The sequence below is a fragment of the Lethenteron reissneri genome, chromosome 30 (assembly GCF_015708825.2).
Source record: "Lethenteron reissneri isolate LAM-NWPU_2019-01 chromosome 30, ASM1570882v1, whole genome shotgun sequence".
NCBI classification, from domain to species: Eukaryota; Metazoa; Chordata; class Hyperoartia; order Petromyzontiformes; family Petromyzontidae; genus Lethenteron; species Lethenteron reissneri.
In genome coordinates this window covers 9,724,599-9,747,933 of record NC_083808.1, presented here as the reverse complement: position 1 = coordinate 9,747,933, position 23,335 = coordinate 9,724,599, and the positions used below count along the sequence as shown (strand labels likewise).

Below are 23,335 nucleotides of genomic sequence, written 5' to 3'. Positions count from 1 at the left end.
GAAAATCAGGGTCCGAATTCAAGTGAGGCCTTCAAGTGAGCTGATGATCTCAGCTTAGTCACCAATGACTCTACAATAACGTGGATACGTTCGTTTTTATTTTTATTTTCTTGCTTTGAGAACTAAGTGTTAAGTTTGATTGTGAAGTCACAAACATAAGTTTGAGACCCACTCATCTTGAGTGAAAGAGTGACTCTGAAAATGTGTTCTGTGTCATGATCTTCCAGTGCTGTTCTCCAACACAAGGTGATTCACCGCTCGCTGTGAGGCTTGTTATGGGCCAATCTCTTTATCTTCTTAGGTTTTTTCGGTAAAGTCACGTAGGTAAAAATTTAAAATGAATAAAAGTAAAATAAAAGCTTGTGTTGCCTCTGAAACGTCGTGATTTTGTATTTATTTTTATTTGACTTTTATTAATTTTAATTTTTTACCTACGTGACTTTACCGAAAAAAACCTAAGAATATAAATCCTTGCAGTCATGAAAGCTTCAAATCTAGAATCTCTTTGTCTTTTATTCCATGATGGCAAACCCACAATCGGAGCAATCAAATCAACATTTTCATTCGTCCAAAAACCAACAACAAAGGTGTCAGCCGGCGAGAGAGGGCGATCGCTGGCGTGTCAACGGGACGCACCGCGTGTCGATGGAGAACACGTTGGCCCGGTGAGTGAGGCCTCCCTCCAGGCCGGGCCCGTGCACGCAGCACGCGCGAGGGGTCGCAGCCGTCCGCCACGGCGACGCGGAACGGGCTGCGTGGCACGCGGGCGCCGGCGTAGGTCACCTCGACCGCGTGAAGGCCTGCGGGGCCGGTGGGAGGGGGGGGGGGAGGAAGCGGGGAGCGCGATGGCTTCGCGTGAAGCGCGTGCTCGCACTCTCCCGTGCGGTGGTCGATAAGGAAATGTGGAAGTTACCCCGGTACAAAAACTATATGTCCTGCACCAGCCCACGTTCACTGCGGTGCTCACTTCTGTGGAAATATCGTGGCGTAGGAATGGGAACTGTTTGGTGTTCTGAGTAATCTCGGTATGGCATAGCGTTGCATGCCGGCCCATTTAGCTGAAATTAACTTCTGCTGTACATGAAGCAGTTTTTCTCCTTAATCTCCTCTCTCATTCCTCTCTCAAAGCCTCATCTCTTCTCTATTTGCCATTCCCTCCCTCTTCCCTCCACCCCTTCCCATCCCTCCCCTGCCCTTCCGTGACCCCTATGTGCCCTCTGTTACGTCACTCATTCCTCAGCCCTTGCACGCCCCTGCCATCTAAAATTTAAACTATGTAAAGCGCCTTAAGGTAAGGTGCCCTATAAGTATAAAACACGTTTATGACCAATTAATATAAACATTCATATATGTGTGTGTGTATTTGTCAATGTTTTATGTATTTGCTGTATGTGTGTATGTGTATATAGAATACGTGTGTATAAGGAATGCGTTCTTGAATTTCAGATTAATAAAACTCCTAGATTTGACATTTAGAAAAATAAAAGAGACTTTTTGTTTCACTTCCATTCTTTTCCTGCCAAAAGTGCCGTCATGTGGCACCATTTTGATATAAGGAAAATATTTATAGCGAAGTTATAATTTCACTGATGAAACTATATTTTAACAATGAAAATTCACGATTCATATTTAAAACGATGACATCTTTTGCACAGACAATTCTATTTAAAGAAAATAGATAATACATGTAAATCTGAACATGTAAAAATAAGCATGTGAAATTGGGCAAACTTTAAAAAAACAATATCTGAAAAATTCAATTCAATAAAAAAACTGGTCTCTGGTGTGCATGTGTGTACGTGCTTGCATGGGGAGCGGTAGTGTCGTGTTTAGCATGCTGCTCTCCAAACCTGGAGAACCGAGTTCGATTCCTGCTCATGGCCATCACCAGTGACGGTTATCTGAACTGGTCCTGGGCCACCCCTCGATCGACTCAGCCTAAAACAAGTACCCGCCACTAGGGAGACAAAGACAGCCGGGCGTGGTGCCGGCCTTCAAAGGCGCTCGCTAACAGGACTTGCCCCAACAGTCTGTCAGAGCTAGAAGGGGGGGAGGATCTTTGTCTTTGTGTGGGTACACAGCACCTGTCTCCCTGGGCACGTACTCCACGGCGTAGGTGCCATCGTGGTTGTCCGTGACGCTGCCCTCCGTGGCGACGCCCGACGGCGCCGTCACGGCGCAGCGCACGTGGTCCCCGCCGGAGCGCGAGACGGTACGCGCGTCCACGGCGAACTCCGACACCGCGTCCCGCAGCGCTGGATGGGATGGGGGGGGGGAGACGAAGATAAGGATCCCCCGTATAGCCTTGACAGACGGTTGGGGCAAGTGCTGCTAGAGGGCAGCTATGAAGGCCGGCACAGCGCACGATGGGGTGTGTGGGCAACACCACGCCCGGCCGCCTTTGTCTCCCTAGTTGGCGATGTTCACACATTGCACCAAGTACTCATTCGATCTAGGGGAGGCCCAGGACCGGTTCAGATTATCGTCACCGGTGTTGACCGTGAGCGGGAATCGAACCCGATTTGCTCGGTTCGTAACGCAGTGAACTCCCCGCCGTGCTATCGCACAGAGGCAGGACCGGAGATTGAGACAAGAACATTCGTGATCAAGATGAGGAGGTCAAGGTAGGTGGGTCAACGTGACCAAATCCACGCCGTAATCTATCGCTTCCATCCTCCTGCCAGGTCGAGCAATAATCCAGAGTGTCGCGGCGAGACCTCTCACTGGCACTCGTAAACGAGACCACACCACCCCAGTCATCAAATGTCTGCCCTGGTTCACAATATAATCCAGAGTCAACTTGGAAATCGCCCTCAACATTCTCAAAACCCTCCATGGACCATGCTGTCAATCTCTTCCCTGTCATCTCTACTCCCCTTCACATGTCCAGTCCAGCAACAAAAGCCTTCTGTAAAAACTCTCCACTGTTTACTGCTCCAATCGGCTGGAATTGCCTTCCTCTGTTGGCCTACACTGCCGAGACCCTCCCACTGTTGAAGCGTATGGCCAATACTCCATGTGCAGTACTCCTGTGTACCTGCCTGTGTCTGTGAAGTGCACTTCTACCATAACCTCTTAACATCTCCCTCTCTGGCCTATAGGATTCTACCCAGTGGCGGCTCCTGCAAAATCTCTCAGGGGGGGCAAATGTCTGGATGATTGATAAGGATATGGTCCACCCATGCAATGGATAAATTAACAGCTTAAGCATGTAAAGGCAACTTCACTTCTTTAACATTAATGAAAAATAAAGTGACTCTTACAATACATCTTGTTTGTTTCTATACTCACTATTAAAACAAACCACTCAAGTTTATTTTATTAAAGATTCCACTAGGTGGCGACAAATTATATTGTTGGATGAAACGTGCTTACGTATGATGACGTAAGCACGTATGATGACGTAAGCACGTTAGGGCGAGCCCTCCCGGAAGCCATAGAGAATGCATTGCAGCGCCCCCGTTCGAAAAAAAACATCTTTGAATGTAAGTCTATGGGGCCACTCGGGGCGATTCTCAGCCGGAGTGAAATCGCCCAAAAAGAGGCGGTACTCCACAGAACGTGACATGACGCTGATTGGACTATATCCAGAGGCACAGTGACGGCTAGCGTGACTCTGTGGTTGAATGACATTGGTGGTGCGTCGCCCAATCGCCCTAATGAAGAAACCGCCCCTGATTCTACCTATCATTCTTTACACTGATGTAAAAATAAAACCCCTGAATTAAAACACCCCTCTTCTTCAAACTCTCTAACCGGTCATGCGTTCCCTTCTTGTACAGCATCTTGCAAAGAAACCACTTGTGATCCTTTATAAATCCACAGCCCATTGTATTGCAATTGTATTGTAACCATTGTGGAGTTCACACGAGACCTCCTAGATCTGACTTCATGTCTCCTGCAGTCACTGATCCATGTGTGCCACTCCAATGCCAATGCCAGTAATGTCACTCTCTCGAGTTCTCACCTGGTTAAACGACAACGATCTTGACTTGAAGCTTTCGTGACTGCAGGAATTCATATTACTACTAGTAGTAGTAGTTTTTTGTTATTTTTTGTTATTTTCTTTGAACCTATCTACGTGACTTCACCGAAAGACCCAAGAATATAAACAACAACAACACTTTGCTCGTGTAATTGGCTCACACCTATCCCTCTCCTCCCGTGAGCGTAACGAGGGGACAGGCCTGCTAATAAAGACAACAACAATAATAGATGAGTGACTCTACCACCGAGGGACACCGGAGGGTCGTGGCAACTCTTTCTTTCAAAGTGTTCTTCTGAGGAACATTCGTGTGTCTGTAATTATGACTGGACGCACACCGATGGACCCCCACGTTAACAACCACAACTCACTCACTGCTCTAATACAATCTTAAATTTTCGATTTAAAGCTTTCGTGACTGCAGGGATTCATCTTCTTGGTTCTTTCTGTAAAGTCACGTAGAAGGGAAATAATAAAATATTAAAAAGAAAACAGAATAAAATAATAATTATTTTATTATGCTTTTTTTTATTTCCCTTCTACGTGACTTTACCGAAAGAACCAAGAAGAACAATCTTTAATATTTGTACATTCTGTAAGTGTACGCGTCCACATCATGTTGTTGTTACATCTATTATTTACATTTTGCTGTTTTTTCCTGGATTTTTCTGTTGCCTGCAGTCACTTTAAAATGTTTCTTGTTCGTGTTTTTGTTTGTTGCGGTTGCACCCGAGTCAAGAGCCGCATGGCTCACAGGGCGATACCTAATCAATGAAACTGAAAATGAAAACGGAATCCCCGTACAGCGTCCATCCCAATCTCAATAGGTGCCCCTTGTACCCTGAATTGATTACACTGGTCAACAAAAAAAAACATTTTTTCCTGGCCTGGACTTTTGCAGCTGTTTTATACTAATTTCAGGGTGCTGATTCCAAATCTGATCTTAAATTTGCTCTATCACATCATTTTTATGCTATCGGCATACCCCATTTTCATTGATTTTACCCGAAATTAACTCTGTCACTTATGATTGCAAGTTTTTGCGAGTCAGTGACTGCTTTAGTGTTAAAATATGGTGCTGTATTTTTAGGATAGTGTGTTTATAATATCATTTTATGTAGATATCCACATTTATTTAATATTTTTCTTCTGCAGTTTTTATTGAAAATGCAATATTTGATATCTCAAAAACCTGATGTGATAGACAAAACTAATGCACCCCAAAATTACCTTAAACCCGTTGGAATACCTTATGCCAGAAAAAGTGTGTTGACCAGTGTTACTCCACTGATGGGCGTGGCCTACTGTACAGTCACGTGAGTCTATGGGTCCAATCCATGGTCATCATTATCACCATTTACAATGATCCTCGTGATTCGTTACATTAAGGCCACACCGGCTACACGTGCCTCCATCCTAACTGCACACAATGCCCCATCCATCATGACCTCGCCATCCTGATTACGTCTGGAATGATTTCCCGCTACGTGTCATTCTGAACTTCCCAGTTGCTTAAACTATGAGGACATGATTGTTTTGTAAGTGCCTATACCTTTGGTGGTAATTTTCATTTTAAAAAAGCTTAAATGAGTTTGATTTGGAAACACAGAGATGCAACTTTATTCGAATATAAATTGACCAATTTCATTTATAAGACATTCTTTTTTTCCCTACCACTCACACGCATCAGTGTGCTGCGATGCATTCATCACGTTCACAATAGAACCTTGATTGTAATTGATGGGAGTCATCATGTACGGCTTCTCTCTCAGAGTTTTCCATTTACAGCATCAAACATGCATTTATTACAACATACATATTAGAAAAAGGCACGTAAATGTCATCCTAGAAGTGAGTAGGATAAAATAGCTTGCAAATAAAAAATAATCCAAATAGATTGAAATGAAATCCACAAAAAAATGTGAACTACATTTTATTTGAAACTCGGTGAACTAGAAACTAATAGCAATTTCCACTTGAGGTGTTCAGGTTGCTGGTTCGGTTCTGACCTATAAACTAAAACCGCATGCGTTCTTGTGCTCCCCATCAACCCATTGTTTCTCCCCCGAAGCTCATTCTCTTGAGACACATCACACATGGTGACAATGGTTGAATCGGGTTTCTCTTTGGGCGTCGGTACATCAAAAGTGTGGACTCCACCTCTTCCCTCTGTATGGGATAGTGTGTTTCTCCCTTACACGTTTTCTTTGGGTGCTCTAGTTTCCTCCCACATTAATTAGCTGATAACACCTTTTTTATATATATAGCACCGCAGAGCTTGGGCAATTCTCGGCGCCGACTCACCGTGCGGCTCCCCTCCTGCTTGTCTGTGGTTCATCGCACCACTGACTCGTTCTCTGTCTTCAAAAGTGAGTGAACACTGTGCAGCGCATGTCAAGTTGAAACTATTGGGATTCTAACAAGCTGTGGCTGTCCGAGAGAGCAGGAGGAGTGAAGACGAGGAAGAGGAGGAGGAGGAGGGGACGTCGTACCTTTTTCCACCCCAGGGCCAAACACCTGCACGCCGCTCGTCTCCACGCTGGGCTTCACCACGGCTGCACATGGGGGGCAGAGAACGTGGCGGCGGCAGCGGCATCGACACAGCGGTTAGATCACGCGAGGCCTTACGGCCCCGGCTGGCCGGCTCTCTCGCTTACAGAGGCTACGATGTGTGCGCGCACACGCGGATAGTCGAGCGGTCCACGTGACCCGTTTATCAGGTCCTCGCCGGAGACTTTTTAAAGGGGAAAGTGCTGTTCGTGATGTGCAAGTGCCATCTGGTAACAATTCTCTTTAGTGCCAACGTTAACATGCCAGGTGATAGCCACTAAGATTGAGACTTTGGCCACTGATCAAAATCCTGATTGTGATGTTTACGTTGCAGCTGGTGATGATTGATGACGGCGATGTGAATGATGGCGATGCTGATGATTTGGGGGAGCGGTGGTGCAGTGGTTGGCGCATTGTTCTGTGCCTGGCACTGGCCAATGTCAGTGGCGAGTGATATTCTGAACCAGTTTCTGGCCCTCTCTTCACCAACTTACACTGACCACCGTGGCCAAGTCGATTAAACAACTCCCACAAGTGACACGGCATGGGAGGCATGCATCTAGCAGCAGTGGATTGAAAACTGGGTGTCAATTATCATTAAGGATTATTGCAACTTAACAAAGATTATCATTATTATAATGATGGTGGTGACCAATGATGAGGATGATGACAAGGTTGATGATCATGATGATGATGGCAGTGTTATTATGATAGAAGATGATGACCAATGCTCTTGATGATGATGATGAAAACAATCTTTACTGATGACGTTGAAGACGACAGTGCTCACAGTGACAATTCTATTGGGGATGACGATCTTCATCAGCAATTATGATACTCTTAGTTCTTTCGGTAAAGTCACGTAGGTAAAACATTGAAATTAAAATTAATAGAAAATAAAATAATTTTAATTTCATTTTTTACCTACGTGACTTTACCGAAAGAACTAAGAGTATGAATCCTTGCAGTCACGAAAGCTTAAAATCTAGAAGCAATTATGATGTCAACGCAGATAATAGCAATGACTAAAAAACAAACGCAAAGACAATGACCATCACGCGTTGGATAACGATGACCACGAAGGCCATCTCCCCCCCCATCCCAGTGAACGCGACCAACTTCGGCCCGACGTTCGCACGACGTTGACCTGACGACGTTCACCGGGGACCCCCCTCCACCTGCCCCCCTTACCGGTGAAGGGCGATCCGGGCACGTGCGCGTCGGCGAACAGGATGTTGACGGCGTACTCTCCGGCTTGCACGGGGAGGTAGGACACGGAGCACGTGCCGTCGCCGTGGTCGTGGCACTCGAGACGCGCCTCGCAGGGCCCCTCCACCGTGAGGCCGAGGCCGCCCACGCCCGCCGCCGTCGTGTCCACGCAGAACTCGGCCGGGGTGCCCACCTCGCCCCCACGCAGACCCTCGCCCCACACCCGCACCTGTCAGAACACACCACCGCCGCCACCACCACCACCCCAACATCAAACAAAGATCCCCCGTGTAGCCTGAACAGACTGTTGGGGGGCCTCAAGTTGATGACGATGATGATGACGATGATGTTTTCAAGTGTGATGCAATTTAAAATGCAATGGCTCTTGATTTGTGGGTGCGTGCCTAGAGGGAGCGTTCCCTGACTGTTTGACCCGAGTTCGAAGCTTCTTTTGTGAAAAAAAAAATTTGCAGGTCAAGGCCACGAGTGGATGCACAGCGCCGTCTAGTGGCGTCGCTATGATATGACTGCCAACATTTAAAAAATATATAACTTCCTCAACGCCATAAAATAAACTTTTTTTTTACCAGGTAAGACCCACTGAACTATGTAGCTCTCTTTCAGAAGCGACCTGGCCACAAATGATAGCCCAATAAAGTGGCTTATCGTGTGGAAATTTATAGCAGCCGAATACTCGAAACGCATGTTTTTACATGTGTGCATACACAAGCCGCAGGTCCAAATATATATTTATTAGGGGTGAGTTTTGGATAAAAAAAAGTGTGGGTTTCAGATTCTTTTTTATTTTTAAGGACAAATTATATTCTTTCTCAGATTTTCAGATCATTGACAGTTTCTAATAAATCAACGGGTCTCTGTGATAATGAACCGTGACATCGCCTGATGCAATGACGCTACTCTTTGTAGGAAAACCGCAGATGTGATATCACAAAAGTGACATCAATTCCTGTGATGATGTCACATTTTCAGACGAATCTACAACAGAACAAAAAAACTAATTTTAGATCATCAGAAAAATCAGGACCAGAATCCCTAACATTTACATAAACGAAGTCATAAAACACACCCGACCTCTGGTCGGTGTCTCCAGACCACACGTGACGACAATGAACAACGGAACGGAGGTCTTGTTCCCGTACGTCAGAAACCCACGCGGGCAACGACGTTGAGAAGAAGGCGTCACACCTTGCTGGGATTGGCAGGCAGCACGGCCTCCATGAGGAAGGGGCTGCCCGGCACGGGATGCCCGTCGTAGGTGACGTCCATGCGGTGGGGCCCCGTCTCGAGCAGCGTGAAGAGCAGCGAGTGCTCCACGGCGCGCCCGGGCGACTCCTCCTCCGCCGCCGTCTCGGCCAGCGGCTCGGAGGAGCAGGGCACCGCGTGGCGCGCGGGCGACAGCAGCCTCGCCTCCAGCTGGCCACGGCCGCCGGCGCCGCGCGTCACTACGCGCACCTCCTGCTCGCAGCCCATCTCCAGCTCTGCGGCGGTGGAGCGGGTGCAACGTCAAGGGGGGGGGGGGTCAGAGGTCGCCGTCGCGAGCGGAGTGAATGCACGTCTCCCGCCGTCGACTTTCGACGCTTGTAGAGGAGGGTATGTGTACGAGTGGGTGTGTGTGTGTGTTGAGCTACTTTCGCACCGTACATAGCCAAGCGTGCTAATCGGAGGTGTTAATGGAATGGCACTCCCAACAGAAAATGTATTCATTCACAAAGATTACGGGGTGTTTCCCAACACTGACAATTATATTAAAATGTTGTCGTCTTCTCCTTGCGTGTGCTGCTTAATAAGCACGGACTCTGTTGGCACTTGCCTGCAATCCAGCATTTTGGAGGCAAGGCTTGGGAACGTCATGCACATTTCTTAAACTCCGCAATTCCTTGTGCTGCGAGGTTTATGCGAAAAAAAGTCAAAAGCTGTAAATTCAACGGCGGTCCTTCCGAGTTTCCTCCCGAATTCAAAATCGTCCTTAAAATGGACAAACATCCCAATGTAGCAGGAAGTCTCGAGACTCAATGAGGCTCAGCGAGATCACCGCATACAAGAAGGTCCAGCCTCAGCAAGGCAGTCAGCCAGATCACGGCACAGACGGCAATGAAAGCCTGAGGATTTATTTTAATTAAAATTAATTTTATTTTATTTCTACATATGTGACTTTACCGAAAAAAAGAATGAGTATAGTAATTTCTGCAGCCACGAAAGCTTCAATTCTAGAGTAAACCCTGAGGAGTCTGGCTATAGATAGGCCAATCAGTTCCAAAGTCAATGCATATACTATCAGACCATGTTTGTTTGCATATTTTGCCACAAGTATGTGTGGTTAATGCAGACGTGGTGCCTTTCAATAGGCATCTATTTGGTATTTAAACATCTTAGCAACTCCTGTTTTATTACCAGAACGTGAGAGGCCTATTCTTATTTTGCCATCGTCTTTGCTACTGGCAACAAGGGTCCCGTAGACATGAATCTGTGTCTGGTGAGAGGAGTCGGGCTGCTGGGTGTGACGCGGCTTTGCCGGCCAGCACAGAGAAGGGGCCTCACTTGTTCCGAGCCCCTCCACCCGGATCTTGCCGAGGTCGAGCGGCGGAGCCACGGTGACGGGGAAGGGGCTGCCGGGCACGTGGTCCCCTCCGTAGGTCACCCCCACGCACACGCCGCCCTGCTCGCGCAACGGACAGGCACGACAACGCACGGCTCGATCCAGTCAAGTCGATGCGGGGACCTCACCGAACGGGCACCGTGGCGGTGTTTGGGAAAGGCTCTTCCCCGCAGCGGCAGCCCACCGAGCGGCGTTCGTTCGACAGGCCACAACACTGCTGATGAGACTCGAAAATGTGATGCTGGAAAAGACCGGGACAGAAGACTCATCGGAAAACTACTGCCTGTTAACAAAATGGGCCGCCGTGTTGCCGGGTAAAAAAAATCTACTTTCACATGGAACATCGGAATTTTTTGCCTGTCTGCGCATACAGGGTGGTCCAAAAGTCAGCACACGTAGGGTAATTTGTATTTATTTTAACAAACCTTTAACGTAAAGAACAATCAATGACAACGTTGCAATGACAGTGTTAAAATAAATGAAATAGCTCTACGTGTCCCGACTTTTTGAGCCACGCTGTATATTTGCACATGGCCCTCCGTGACGGTGCCAAATGAGTTTCACTAATTTCTATCTAAATTACATTGAACACGAGACATTGGAGATTTGTATCTCACTACATTTCTGCCATTAGTTTGTACTTTGAAAGTATTTATCCCATCTCTGGCAAGTGGTAGAGAACCAGATTACCTGGAAGACAAAAAAACAACAACCCAAAACACATGTTAAGAAATAACCCTCTCAGCTCCTGCACAGATGGAGTCTATCCACTGCTGCATTGCCATCTCCATGCCACCTCGCAGCCCAATCCCGATAAGCGTCCAATATTCCTCGGCAGTCTCCCCGTCCAAGTCCTAATCGGGCCACCCGCCGGCACGCACCTGCTTGTCCGGCGTGTACTTGACGGTGTACGAGTAGTCGTGGTTGTCGATGATTTCCGATTCGAGGATGGGGACGGCCGCGCCGACGCGCGGATCCTCGAACTGCACGTCCAGCTCGGCTTTCCCCGCGCCGCGCGTGTAAACCGTGAAGTGCGCCGGCTTGGCGGCCTCCACGCCTGGTGGGAGCGGCGGTCATCGCTCGTTCACTCGCCGAGTCTCAACACCCTTCACACACTCGTCCTGGTATGTACGTACGTACGTACGTTGAACTGCCTTCGCACTACCGTGCGAAGCCAAACGTGCCAATCGGAGGTGCAGGGGGAAGGACAACAAGCTAAACACAAAAAGCAGTTCTGAAAAAAGAAATTTTCAAAATAGATTATTTAAAAGTGCGTAGCTCCCAGTGGCTTTCTAATATCGGAAGGAAGAGCGTTCCAGACGGCCGCAGAAGCGCATCTGAAAGTACGCGAGGAAGTGATCGTCTTTCTTCGAAGGTTAGCCAAAAGCCGCTACGAGGATGACCGGAGTTTGCGTGATGGTTTACGCTGCTTAATGAGATCGGCAAGGTACGGTGGCTCTCTTGTGGCAAGCACTCTGTGTGTCATGAGTGCGACCTTAAGATTGATTCATTTGGCAACAGGAAGCCAATGCAGCTCAGCGAGCACTGTACGGACATAGTCAGATGTTGCAGTACCCATCACGACACTTGCCAAATAATTTTGTTCATGCTGCAGCTTGGTAATGCATTTACCAGACGTCCAACGGTATAAAAAATACATGATGATGATGATGTGAATGTCATCGGCAGCAGCAGCAGCATCATCATCAGAACATCGTCAGAGCAGGAGTCACAATGGAGAAGGGAGAGTTCGTTACCGGTGGCGTTGATTCCAGGGCCTTCAACTCGCACTTTACTTGCATCATGAGACGGAACGACGTCGATGCCGAAGGGACTGCCATGAACCTCCTGAGGAACAGAGCACAACGCAAAAAAAAAACATGTTCAACCCTGATAGAAATGGACAACTTTATCTGAGATATTGTTCTATTAGGTTTCATGGAGTGACTCAGAAGGCCAGACTCACGTGTTGGTCAATGTCCTGAATTTTGGCCAACATCTGCTAATGTCTCTGTCACCAACAATGGAATAACTTGCCAAGGTGATGTGTTTTGATCGTTTCTTTAAGATATCAATCTGGTTCCTTGTCGTGGTTTGTGATCTTTCAATGTCTAAATACGTCAGTGTTGGCAGAGTGTAATGTGTGCCTAGGCAGGTTCCCCTGAATATATATTTCCCCTTTGAAAAAGGTCCACAGGCAATGCATCATCCGGGCACCCACGAAAAAGTCCCCAGCGCCGAGACAACGCTACGCATTTATCCCTGGGATAGATTGGCGGTGCAGCAGTTCACGCACTGCATTGCAACCTGGTGAACCGAGTTAAATTACTGCTGCGGCGAACACCGGTGGCCAGTGATAGTTGAACCGCTTCTGGGACCCGCTCTTCACCAACCCTTCACTTAGCAGCATGGTGAATTGAGGTCATGCAAACGTCGCAGACAAAACGCAGCAGCGGGAGGCCTTCATCCAGCAGTGGATTGGCAAAGGGCTGTACATTACGATGATCACTTATTTATCACTGGCAATGGGAAGATCAGCGGCTGAGTCTGCGGTCTCAATTCCTGTGACCAATGCCCAGGCCATGGTGTCCCCGGCATTTGTGTGTGCGTGTGTGTGGTAATGGGGAGTGGTAGTGTGGCGGTTCGTGTACTGCGCTATGAGCTTGGAAGCCCGAGTTCGATTCCCGCTCATGGCCAACACCAGTGACGATTATCTGAACTGATCCGGCGCCACCCCTCGGTCGAGTCAGCATCAAATAAGTATCGGTGTGTAGTAAACATCGCCACTGGGGAGACAAAGGCGGTCGGGCGTGGTGCTGGCCACCCACCCCCCTCGTGTACCGTGCTGGCCTTCGCAGGTGCTCGCTAACAGCACTTGCCTCAACAGTCCGCTAAGGCTACACGGGGGATCTTTGTCTTTGTCTTGCATGTGTGCGGTAGCGACGAGCGCCGCACCTGCTCGCTGAAGAACACCATGATGGTGAATCTGCCGGCGCAGGGTGGCGTGTACTTGACGGTGAGCGTGTCGTTGTCGTTCTTGATGATGTCGAAGTGAACGTCGCTGTCGATGGGGCCCATCGCGCCGGCCGCGCACTTGATGCCCACGCTCACGTCCCCTGGCGGCACCACCACGGGCGACCTTGCGTTAGCGCTGACTTTTGTCGAGAAGCACTTCGACTCACGTGTACACACGGCCAAGGGCGATTGGGTGACGTGTGTAAATCCTCATGTTCCAGAAGTGTTAGAAAGATGACATTTGACGCAAATATAGACAAGTTCAGCCTTACAACTGGAATGTTGCAAACACCCCCATTTATGGTATTGGGACATCTCCATGAATAGTAGTCCCTTAAGTCATTGGTAGTGCCTTTAGTTACCGGAAGGATTACGTTAGTCCATAACAACGTTTAACAACAGTAAATATATTATTACACGTGCAATTTACCAGTAAACATGGAATGTTGGGCGAACGTTGAGCCAACGGTTCCAAGCACGTTCCACCGTTATAGCCCGATGCTGCACGCCTAATTGGCTGAGGCATGCATTGTGCTTAAATTTATGATGAAGATGACAATAATAATGCTGCTGCTGACGATGACGACGTTACTGCCGACAACAACGCTCACGACGACAACGCTATTGGGGATAAAAAACAAACGCAAAGACAATGACCATCACGCGTTCAATAACGATGACTACGAAGGCCATCCCCCCCATCCCAGTGAACGTGACCAACTTCGGCCCGACGTTCGCACGACGTTAACCTGACGTTCACCGGGGACTCCCCCCCCCCCCCCCCCCCCGCCGGCGACGCACGGCACTCACCCTGTCCGGCCTCGCCACAGTCAACGGTAAAGTAGGTGGGCTCGTGAGCCTTGACCTTGCCGGACTCCACGCCCGGGCCGTACACCCTCACTCGCTCCGGGTGGCACCCCTCCCCGACGGTCACCTGCGACAAGATGGCCGCTCGAGTCAACAGGGGAAGTGGTCATTCTGCAGAGAGATCTGGGCCATGCCGCGGGAATGTGGAATTTCCCGGCACGGAGTTCAGGGCCACGAAGCGAGGCAGGAGCAGAGCGGCACTCGTGCGGACTTTGAGTTGAAAAGGGATACTTGGACGTGCTTTGTGGATTGGTAATTACGCGGATTCTAGATAGCACGATAGACTTTATACACAATGAACCGTGTCTGGCCGTGAAAAACAATGAACATTATTATCTTTAAAAAAATAATCGTGCTTCCCCGAGGATAACTAAGCCTAAAATGCGTACAAAGTATCGTGGCATTGTCAATGTCAACATTTGGCAATCGCTCGTCTGTGGTACTGGCCCCACACGTTTCCACACGTGTTAATAATTGGAATACATCATCCCAAATACATGCATGCTAATAGCCCATGTTGAACTTGGTGTAATGTCTGGGCGAAAGGAGGCTCCCTGTCTGGCCCGCGAGGCTGTACCCGGAAGGGGCTGTCCGGGATGTTGACCCCCGCCCAGGTGACGATGATCGTGTGCTTGATGGGCTTCTCTGGGGTGTAGCAGCACTCGTAGATCCCACCGGGCCTCTCCGCCACCTGCACGGCCACCGGCTGTCCCTCCACGTCCTGCGGATCAAGTTCAAGTTCATGTATTAGGTGTAGCCCTGTGAGCCATTCGGCTCTTGAATCGGGTGCAACCGCAACAAACAAAAAACAAAAACATGAACAAAAAACATCAAACACCCCCCCCCCCCGCCCTTGCAGTCGGTACAATAAAAACGACGACGACGATGTCATTCGGTGTCATTAGCCGGGCGGCGGTGGCTGTGTACGTCAGTGATCCAGCACTGTGGAGGCGAATGCTGGCGGATGCTTCAAAGTTTGAGAGAAACTCCCTTCCCACAGGTGTCATGGAGGAGCCATTGCTTTGGCTGGCCAGGATAAGGCGGTACAGCAGAGTGCAGACTGATAGCATCTGGTGAAGCCAGTTGGAATTACTGGCGAAACGTCGTACTCAGATTGTAAATGCTGTGGCTTGGCTCTCCAACGCACCGGTGTTGCTGTACTAGTGACGAATTGGCACGTTCTGTTTACGTGACAAACCTTACTAATTGGCTGTGTCGGGTGGTGGCGGGTTTAACGACACATTTATATATTTACGCGATCTAACCCAAAAAAAACTTGTATTATGCATAATACCATCTGTGCCTTCTCTATGGGATAGAGTGTTTTCCCTTGCATGCATGGATTTTCTCTGGGTGTTAATGTTTCTTCCCACATGTATAAACACTAATTGGCTGAAAAAATATGAATATATCGAGAACTGCAGAACTTGGACAATTGTTGGCACTGGCTGACTGCCTGGCTGCCTTCCAACTTGTCTGTGATTCATAAACAATCGTGAGATGCGATTTGCATGATCGACGTTTCATAAAACCAAACATTATCATGATTGTATTCATCCAGGAAGGGTTCACACAGTCACAAGACTTTATTCAGCGGAGTGCCGCAATTAGGTGATCACCCAATTCCTTTTTAATCGGTGTTATTGCGAATTTGCGAAGCCATGAAAAATCACAGTGCCCAGAGAAAGTGCACGAATAAGAGTGGATAGCACTACAACTGCACAGATAAGAAATAAACTACATTCTCTATGGACCTAATGCACGGCTAGTTAAATAAGGACCACATCGTATTAAAAACATTTATATAAATTAGGAATTAACAAACACTGTGACCGAAATCTGCATTTTTATCGTATTCAATTACCAGGTTTGTAAGGACAAAACAATTACCCGCCGGCGAATGTACAACTCAGGAAAATACAAATCTCGAACGAAACCATTTTTATTATATTTCTACTCCCACGCGGCAGTGGAGGTGAGTTCACCTGCAGGTAGACTTTGAGGTTCCCTTTGCCCCCTGCTCGGGCATCGACGCTGAAGTGTGTGGGCGTGCTCACGAGGCTAAGAGTTGGCATCCAGCCCTGGGCCACTCGCCAACACCTGCACCAACGAACAAACGGAATCAACATGTTTATTTAGACCGGAGGAATCCGATGAGCTTTGAAGATATTTTTCACAGATGTCCAGTAGGGGCGGGTCAGAACGTAGCAACAACGAACAAAGTATAGGAGAAGTAAACAAATCACTTTAACAACATTTGCTTAATCTTGTTAACTTATTTTCACTGAGGTGTTAAATTATTTTCCAGAAGTGACGGAGCCACAAATTATAGCAGCTCACCATGTGGACATTTATAGCAGCAAAATTATATAAATGCATGTTCCTAAACGTGGAGGGGGAAGAAAAAATCCAGAGGACGCGGAGCAAAAAAATCCACGCGGCTGCCGCCAAGGCAGAAGAGGTGCTGAGAGGCGGCGGAACGAAACAACTTTTCAGGGCGGCAGGAGACCAGCAAGAGTGGGCTGACCAAGGGGGGTAGGGGGTGGGCAGTGGTGGTGCAGTCGAGATCGAGACAGGACACGGAAAGCCAGGCAGAGGACACACGCAGAGAGACGTGGCAAGAGACGAAGAGATAAAGCAGAAGGACAGACGATATGAAAGACAACGCAAGAAGATCCATGAGAGGTGTTTTGTTGGGTTAGATCGCGTAAATATAAATGTGTCGTTCAACACCGCCACCACCCGACACCGCCAATTAGTAAGGTTTGTCACGTAAAAAAAACGTGACAATTCGTTACTAGTACAGCACACCGGTGTATTGGAGATTAAACCTGCAACATTTACAAAGCCCGAAGGGTTTACTCTCCAACACACAAATGTATTGATACAGTCGCAAATTGGCATTTTTTGTTTATGTGACAAACCAAACTAATTGGCTGTGTGTTGGGTGGTGGCGGGTGCAACGACACATTTATATTTACGCGATTTAACCCAACAAACCTCTACTATGGATAATATTGGTTGCGAAAGCCGACGTGTTAAAATAATAAAGCAAGTGCTAAGATGTTCAAACACCAAACATATACCTTTTGCAAGGAATGAATTCTATTCTGGCTTATTCCAATGTGTTCAGGAAGAGACAGACATGGGGACAGGTACAAAGAGACGGAGAGCAACAGCCGGTCGGATATGGAGATCGGTACAGAGATACATGAAGAGAATCACTGCTCTGTCACTGACACTATTGCTACGCATTGTGCTTCGTGAAATAATTTCAAATTTTAGGGGCAGTGCCCAGGTTAAATAAAGCCGCGATATTAACCAGGGCGGCCGCCGGGCCTCGAACCGCGAACCTCCGCGACGAGCGGTGATCTAGCGCCACCGCTGCGAACGGCCAAGGTTGTTTTTAGTGTTTTTAAAGGGCTCGAGGCGCGCGAGGCGGGCCGGGAGTGGCGGTTTAGCGCTGGGGCGGTGACGAACCCTCTCGGGGAAGCAGTCCCTGCTGGCGGGCAGGATGTGCGCCATGAAGGGGCTCAGCGCGACGTCCTCCTCGTCGCACAGCACGTGCACCGCGTAGTCGCCGGGCTCCGTGGGGACGTAGCGCACGTCGCACGAGCCGTCGCCGCGGTCGTCGCACGCGATGCGCGCCTGCGACGGGCCCTCGATCGAGAAGCCTGCCACGAGAAGGAGAGGGGGAAGGAACGGGCCCTCCGCGGGTCAGCGTCCAGCGAGGTCGCTATTCGGCTGATTGATAGTGCAAGGGAGGGAACTGGACTGGTAATGATCATCATCGTGACATCATCGTAACCGCGCGCCTCCGATTAGCACGGTTGGCTAGGTATGGTGCGAAAGAAGTTCAACTACGTACAACAACAAATCGCTGACACCATTATCGTGCACATCCAACAATACATTGCTGGATGAGGGTGTTGCCAACACCGTGCGGATTGAGGTTGTTTGACCATGCTTTGGCTTGGCCGCACCGGTCAGTACAGTTCAATGATACTGGTATGAACGAAGTGAACCAGCCTACAATAGATTATATCGTCCGTCCATCCGTCCGATGCCCGATTAGGTGTAGCAACATCGCCCCCTACTGCAAACACTTGGCAGGATCCTACAAAAACCTTTAGACTCGGTGAGTCTTTCCTGGCTAAACAAGTGTAACATTCCCTTATAATTCCCTGAGATAGTTTTTAATTAAAACATTTAAATAAAAAATTAACTCACAGCGGCCTAAAGCCTATAGCTAGGCCTAAAGCCTAGAACTAGGCCTCAAACTCTCCCTTCGTATCGTACCCCCGCCATTTCATTTTATTATAGCCATTCATTTGTTCGTTCCTACCAGCCCACCCCGCAGGGACCTGTTATATTTTACTGCACTACCCTTTCCTGCTCACCACATAGCCCCACAGCCGTGAACAATCTGTGTTGCAAAGTGGTGGCCCATCCAAGCACGAGCCCGGCTCAAACCTGCTTAGCTTCTGGGATGTGGCCAGGTCGGGTGCATTCCAGGTGAATGTCCGTAGGCACCGTCATCCCTATCATCATCATCATCACTGTCATCATTATCACCACTCCCATCATCAACATTGTCATCATCTTTCGATTTAAAGCTTTCGTGACTGCAGGGATTCATCTTCTTGGTTCTTTTGGTGAAGTCACGTAGAAGGGAAATAATAAAATAATAAAAATAAAATAATAAAAATTAAACATGATAAAATATGTTTTATTTTATTATTTCCCTTCTACGTGACTTTACGGAAAGAACCCATCAACATCGTCATCATCGTCATCATCACTGTCATCATTATCACCACTCCCATCATCAACATCGTCATCATCGTCATCATCACTGTCATCATTATCACCACTCCCATCATCAACATCGTCATCATCGTCATCATCACTGTCATCATTATCACCACTCCCATCATCAACATCGTCATCATCGTCATCATCACTGTCATCATTATCACCACTCCCATCATCAACATCGTCATCATCGTCATCATCACTGTCATCATTATCACCACTCCCATCATCAACATCGTCATCATCGTCGTCACCGCACCCAGGGTGCCGACGTCGGTGCCGATGGCCTCCACCACGAAGTCTGCGGAGCGGCCGGCCATGCCGGTCTCCAGGCCGGGCCCCCACGCGCGCACCTTCTGCGGCCCGGCCTCGGCCGACACGAGCACCTCGAAGGGGCTGCAGCACCACGCACACACACACACGCAACGACACGACATACATACAGCACACCTGCACATCAGCCACGACTGTGTGTGTGAACGGAGTGTAGCGGTTAGGGCGCTGCGCAGCAAACCGAGCTGCCCGAGTTCGATTCCTGCTCACGGCCACCACCAGTGACAATTATCCTGGGTCACCCCTAGGTCGACTCAGCCTCAAATGAGTTACTGCTGTGGGAAACAAAAGCGGCCAGGTGTGGTGCTGGCCACCCACCCCCTCGTGTGCTGTGCCGGCCTTCATAGGTGCTCGCTAACAGCACTTGCCCCAACAGTCTGTTCAGGCTACAAGGGGGACCCTTACACAGTCCGTCTCATACACCGAAGACATTCACGGCAAACACGCGAGTGTGTCTATATCGGGTCCATCACATTCACATAACGTACATGCAAATGCAGCAACTGACATACGCGCGTGTGTGTGTGTGGGGAGCGGTAGTGTAGCGATTAGCGCTACACTGCGCTATGAACCTGGCGACCCGGGTTCGATTCCCGCTCACGGCCAACACCAGTGACGATTATCTGAACCGGTCCTGGGCATCCCCTAGGTCGACTCAGCCTGAAATGAGTACCTGGTGCGGTGTGTAAACATCGCCACTGGGGAGACAAAGGCGGTCGGGCGTGGTGCTGGCCACCCACCCCCTTGTGTACCGCTCCGGCCTTCATAGGTGCTCGCTAAAAGCACTTGCCCCCACAGTCTGTTAAGGCTATACGGGGGATCTTTGTCTTTGTTCGACAAGGCACTGCATCTCCCCGACGACACAGACTGCCGGGCGTCACGCATCGGAGCGCTGCGACAGGCGTGAGACTCGCGCACTCACCTGCGCGGGATGTGCTTCCCGCCCCACGTGATGGTGATGACATGGGGCCCCAAGGCGAGGGGTTTGTACTCGAACTCGTGGACGCCTTCCCCGACCTCCCGGTGCCTCATCGGCTCCTCCCCGCCTGGGATGCACGCGGACAGGACAGGATGGCACTCGCGACACCGGCTGACAGAGGATACGTGTATGTCCCCCCCCACCACCCCACCACCCCACGTCTGTTTCCCCAAAATTAAATGTTCATTCTCCCAAGGCACCGATTTTAGGGAATGTTTAGACACCATTATTGTTTGTTGTCATAAAGTGATATCAATTACTTACCTGTCAACCCGTACGGTTTGCAGGGAAATTGAGTAAAACAAATTAAGTGTTTTGTCTAATTGTGATGGGACTTTATAGGATGAGCGTTGAGATTTATAAAGGCACGGGGTGACCAATGAGGTCTGAATTGGTCTTTAATAATGTAGGGCACTGATAAGGGATTAACAGGTATGCAATTTGCCGACATAGCCATGCATTCTTAGACCCTAAATGTAGGCCCAATTTCCACAGTTATTTATGAAATAATCGCTCAGTTTGCTTTCAGTATAGTTTCACATTTGCATACCACTTGTTTGGGCCTAACATTGTCTGAACCAATGCGGCAGTAGCTTTTTCAACCACTTCCTCACGAACTTACCTCAGCAAAACCTCACCGTAAATCTGACGCTGAAATGTGTTCGCTGATAGGAACAAATATTAATTCCCTCAGGGGTCCAAGTAAGTAAGGGTGCAAAATTGTTTGGCAGTTTGAACATTTATCCTGTAGGGGACAAGTATTCATTTACAGACAACAAAATCTGGACGGCACCGAACCACATATTGCACTTTAATTGCGTTGTGTTAAATCTACGCTTTTGCTTTTAAATTTCATCAGCAATTATTTTTCCAATTGCGTTTGCGTAAGTCACATCATGCACGGTCTCCGAGCGGCGAGATGACCAGTGCTTGACAACTCAGGGGCATTTGGTTCCATCTCAGCGTGGATGTTATGGAGGTCTCCGAGGGCTTTCCTGGTCCCAGCGATCCGTGAGATTTTGCTGCGTGAGCGCGAGGTCACGAGAATTGCTTCAAATGCATCGATTATCATGCCAAATGAGCGAGAATCGAGAGTTCTGCATGGAGTGGGATAAATCAATTTTTGGAACTCTCCCCCCACCCTCCACACATCCCTTGTCAGTCGAGCAACATGTGACATCAGAGAATGGCACTGGAGGATGCCACAGAGCCACATTGGCGAGTCATTCCCGCACGGTTGACTCCGCACGACGCGAAAGAAGTTCCACATGGGTTACATCACAGTGACGCTCTCTTATTCACCAGGAGACAGAGCTCCTTCCAAGAAGGGCTCACCGTATATCATTCATCCCATCTGTTTATTCACTGCCCGGATTTTAACCGGTGGTGCTGCCCTAGCAATTTTGAAAAGGCGTGGTACTACCCCCATGAGCCACCCAGCAGCCACCATCCAAACAATGGTGAATGAGTTTGATAAGTGCTTCTCAAACCCCAGCCCACAGTTCATAAGTCCAGGTTCGCCGATCTTCAAAAAAATACCAAGTTATCGCACGCTGCGCGCGTCTGACTGAATGGTGTTGAAATCACCAGCAGCGGCATTGCAAAGGAGCGCACTCTCACCCTGGCTCCTGTGCCCACGTGAAGGTCACGTGTTCACTCGCGCAGCCAACGCGACACAATGCCCTTGCCGAATCAAATCCCATAATGAAATTGACGATGGCAGAACATAAAGGTCGATTTGGAATTCCTGCCGCACCTCCGCCAGTAGGGAAGCTCTGATTCAGCGGAGCTCGCGTTCTGCGGTGAGCGATCGATCGAGCGCGATGCGAGACGGGGGGCGTGGGGGGCCAAGTGGCTGGACTCACGAGGGACTCCTGAGCAACACGTTGAGCTCCCCGGAGCCGGCCTGCTTGGTGAGCACGCGGAAGCCGGCCGCGTCGCCCACGCGCACGCCCCTCGACTGCAGGCCCCGACCCGACGCTCTGCAGGCGCCCGGGTTGCACGCTGATGTGTGGGAGGGGGGGGGGGGCACGGGTGGTGGCGATGGTGGTGGTCGTGAGAGTGGTGTCGGTAGGAGTGGTAGCATTGGTAGTAATGTTGGTGGGATCAGTGGTGGTGGTGATTGTAATTGTGATGAGGATTGGATTTAAAAAGATTAATTGATGCACTCTCATTACCAGACATTGCTCATCACAATTACCATCAACAAACATTGCTAATAACTTGCAAATTCACCAATTGCCGGAAGCAGGATTAATAATGCAGAAATGCACTGGCAGTGAGAATGAACTTACAAATGCGCATGGTTTACACTCAATTATTTTTTGCACTAGGAATTAGAAACACATATATACAACCAGACCAAGACACACAGGAGACGAATGCACGTGACATAAAACGTCACGGACAGTAGGACTGAGCACTGAGAAGTTAGACCCAACCAAAGCGATGTCGATAAATACATACGAGCGTTGTACGCAGACAGTCTGAACCACACCAACTTACGCTGAACATTATTTGGTGATGCTGTTGCCGCGTTGACAGTGGCGCACGAGCACAATTATCAACAACAACAAAAAACTTAACACATTCGTCTATAACCCAGTGACTTTAAAAAATTTTTTTATGAAATCCACGAAGTTTTGGGAAATGGCCCTTCTCCATAGCACAGTTACGCTACGGTCAGACCCGTGAGCATGGGGCAGGGGGCTCGTGGGCCCGGGGCTCGTGGGCCCGGGGTTCGACGCACCCTCGCCGATGTTCACCGAGAAGGGGCTGTGCGGCACGGCCGCGCCCGCGTAGCCCACGGACACGACGTGGGCGCCGGGCAGCAGGGGCCGGTACGTGCAGCGCAGCACCGCGTCGCGCCGCTGCTCCAGCGTCATCTCGACGGCGTCGCGACGGCCCCGCGGGTCCAGCACGACCACCGCCACGTCGCCCACTCCGGCGCCTGCGTCGTCGCCAC

At 49.1% G+C, this 23,335-nt stretch overlaps 1 protein-coding gene across 1 annotated transcript in view; it reads right to left on the bottom strand.

The window, feature by feature from the left end:
• Positions 1-23,335, bottom strand: part of LOC133349517 (filamin-A-like) — a 96,846-nt gene that overhangs the window by 27,882 nt on the left and 45,629 nt on the right. The window contains 20 exon segments of the mRNA XM_061563043.1: positions 637-696; positions 698-800; positions 2,085-2,255; positions 6,478-6,540; positions 7,727-7,973; positions 8,951-9,243; positions 10,304-10,421; positions 11,243-11,418; positions 12,119-12,209; positions 13,317-13,477; positions 14,187-14,310; positions 14,821-14,964; positions 16,229-16,310; positions 16,312-16,343; positions 17,724-17,917; positions 19,318-19,454; positions 20,314-20,437; positions 20,974-20,975; positions 22,236-22,374; positions 23,120-23,320. Of these exon segments, the coding sequence (XP_061419027.1) occupies positions 637-696; positions 698-800; positions 2,085-2,255; positions 6,478-6,540; positions 7,727-7,973; positions 8,951-9,243; positions 10,304-10,421; positions 11,243-11,418; positions 12,119-12,209; positions 13,317-13,477; positions 14,187-14,310; positions 14,821-14,964; positions 16,229-16,310; positions 16,312-16,343; positions 17,724-17,917; positions 19,318-19,454; positions 20,314-20,437; positions 20,974-20,975; positions 22,236-22,374; positions 23,120-23,320 (2,662 nt within the window).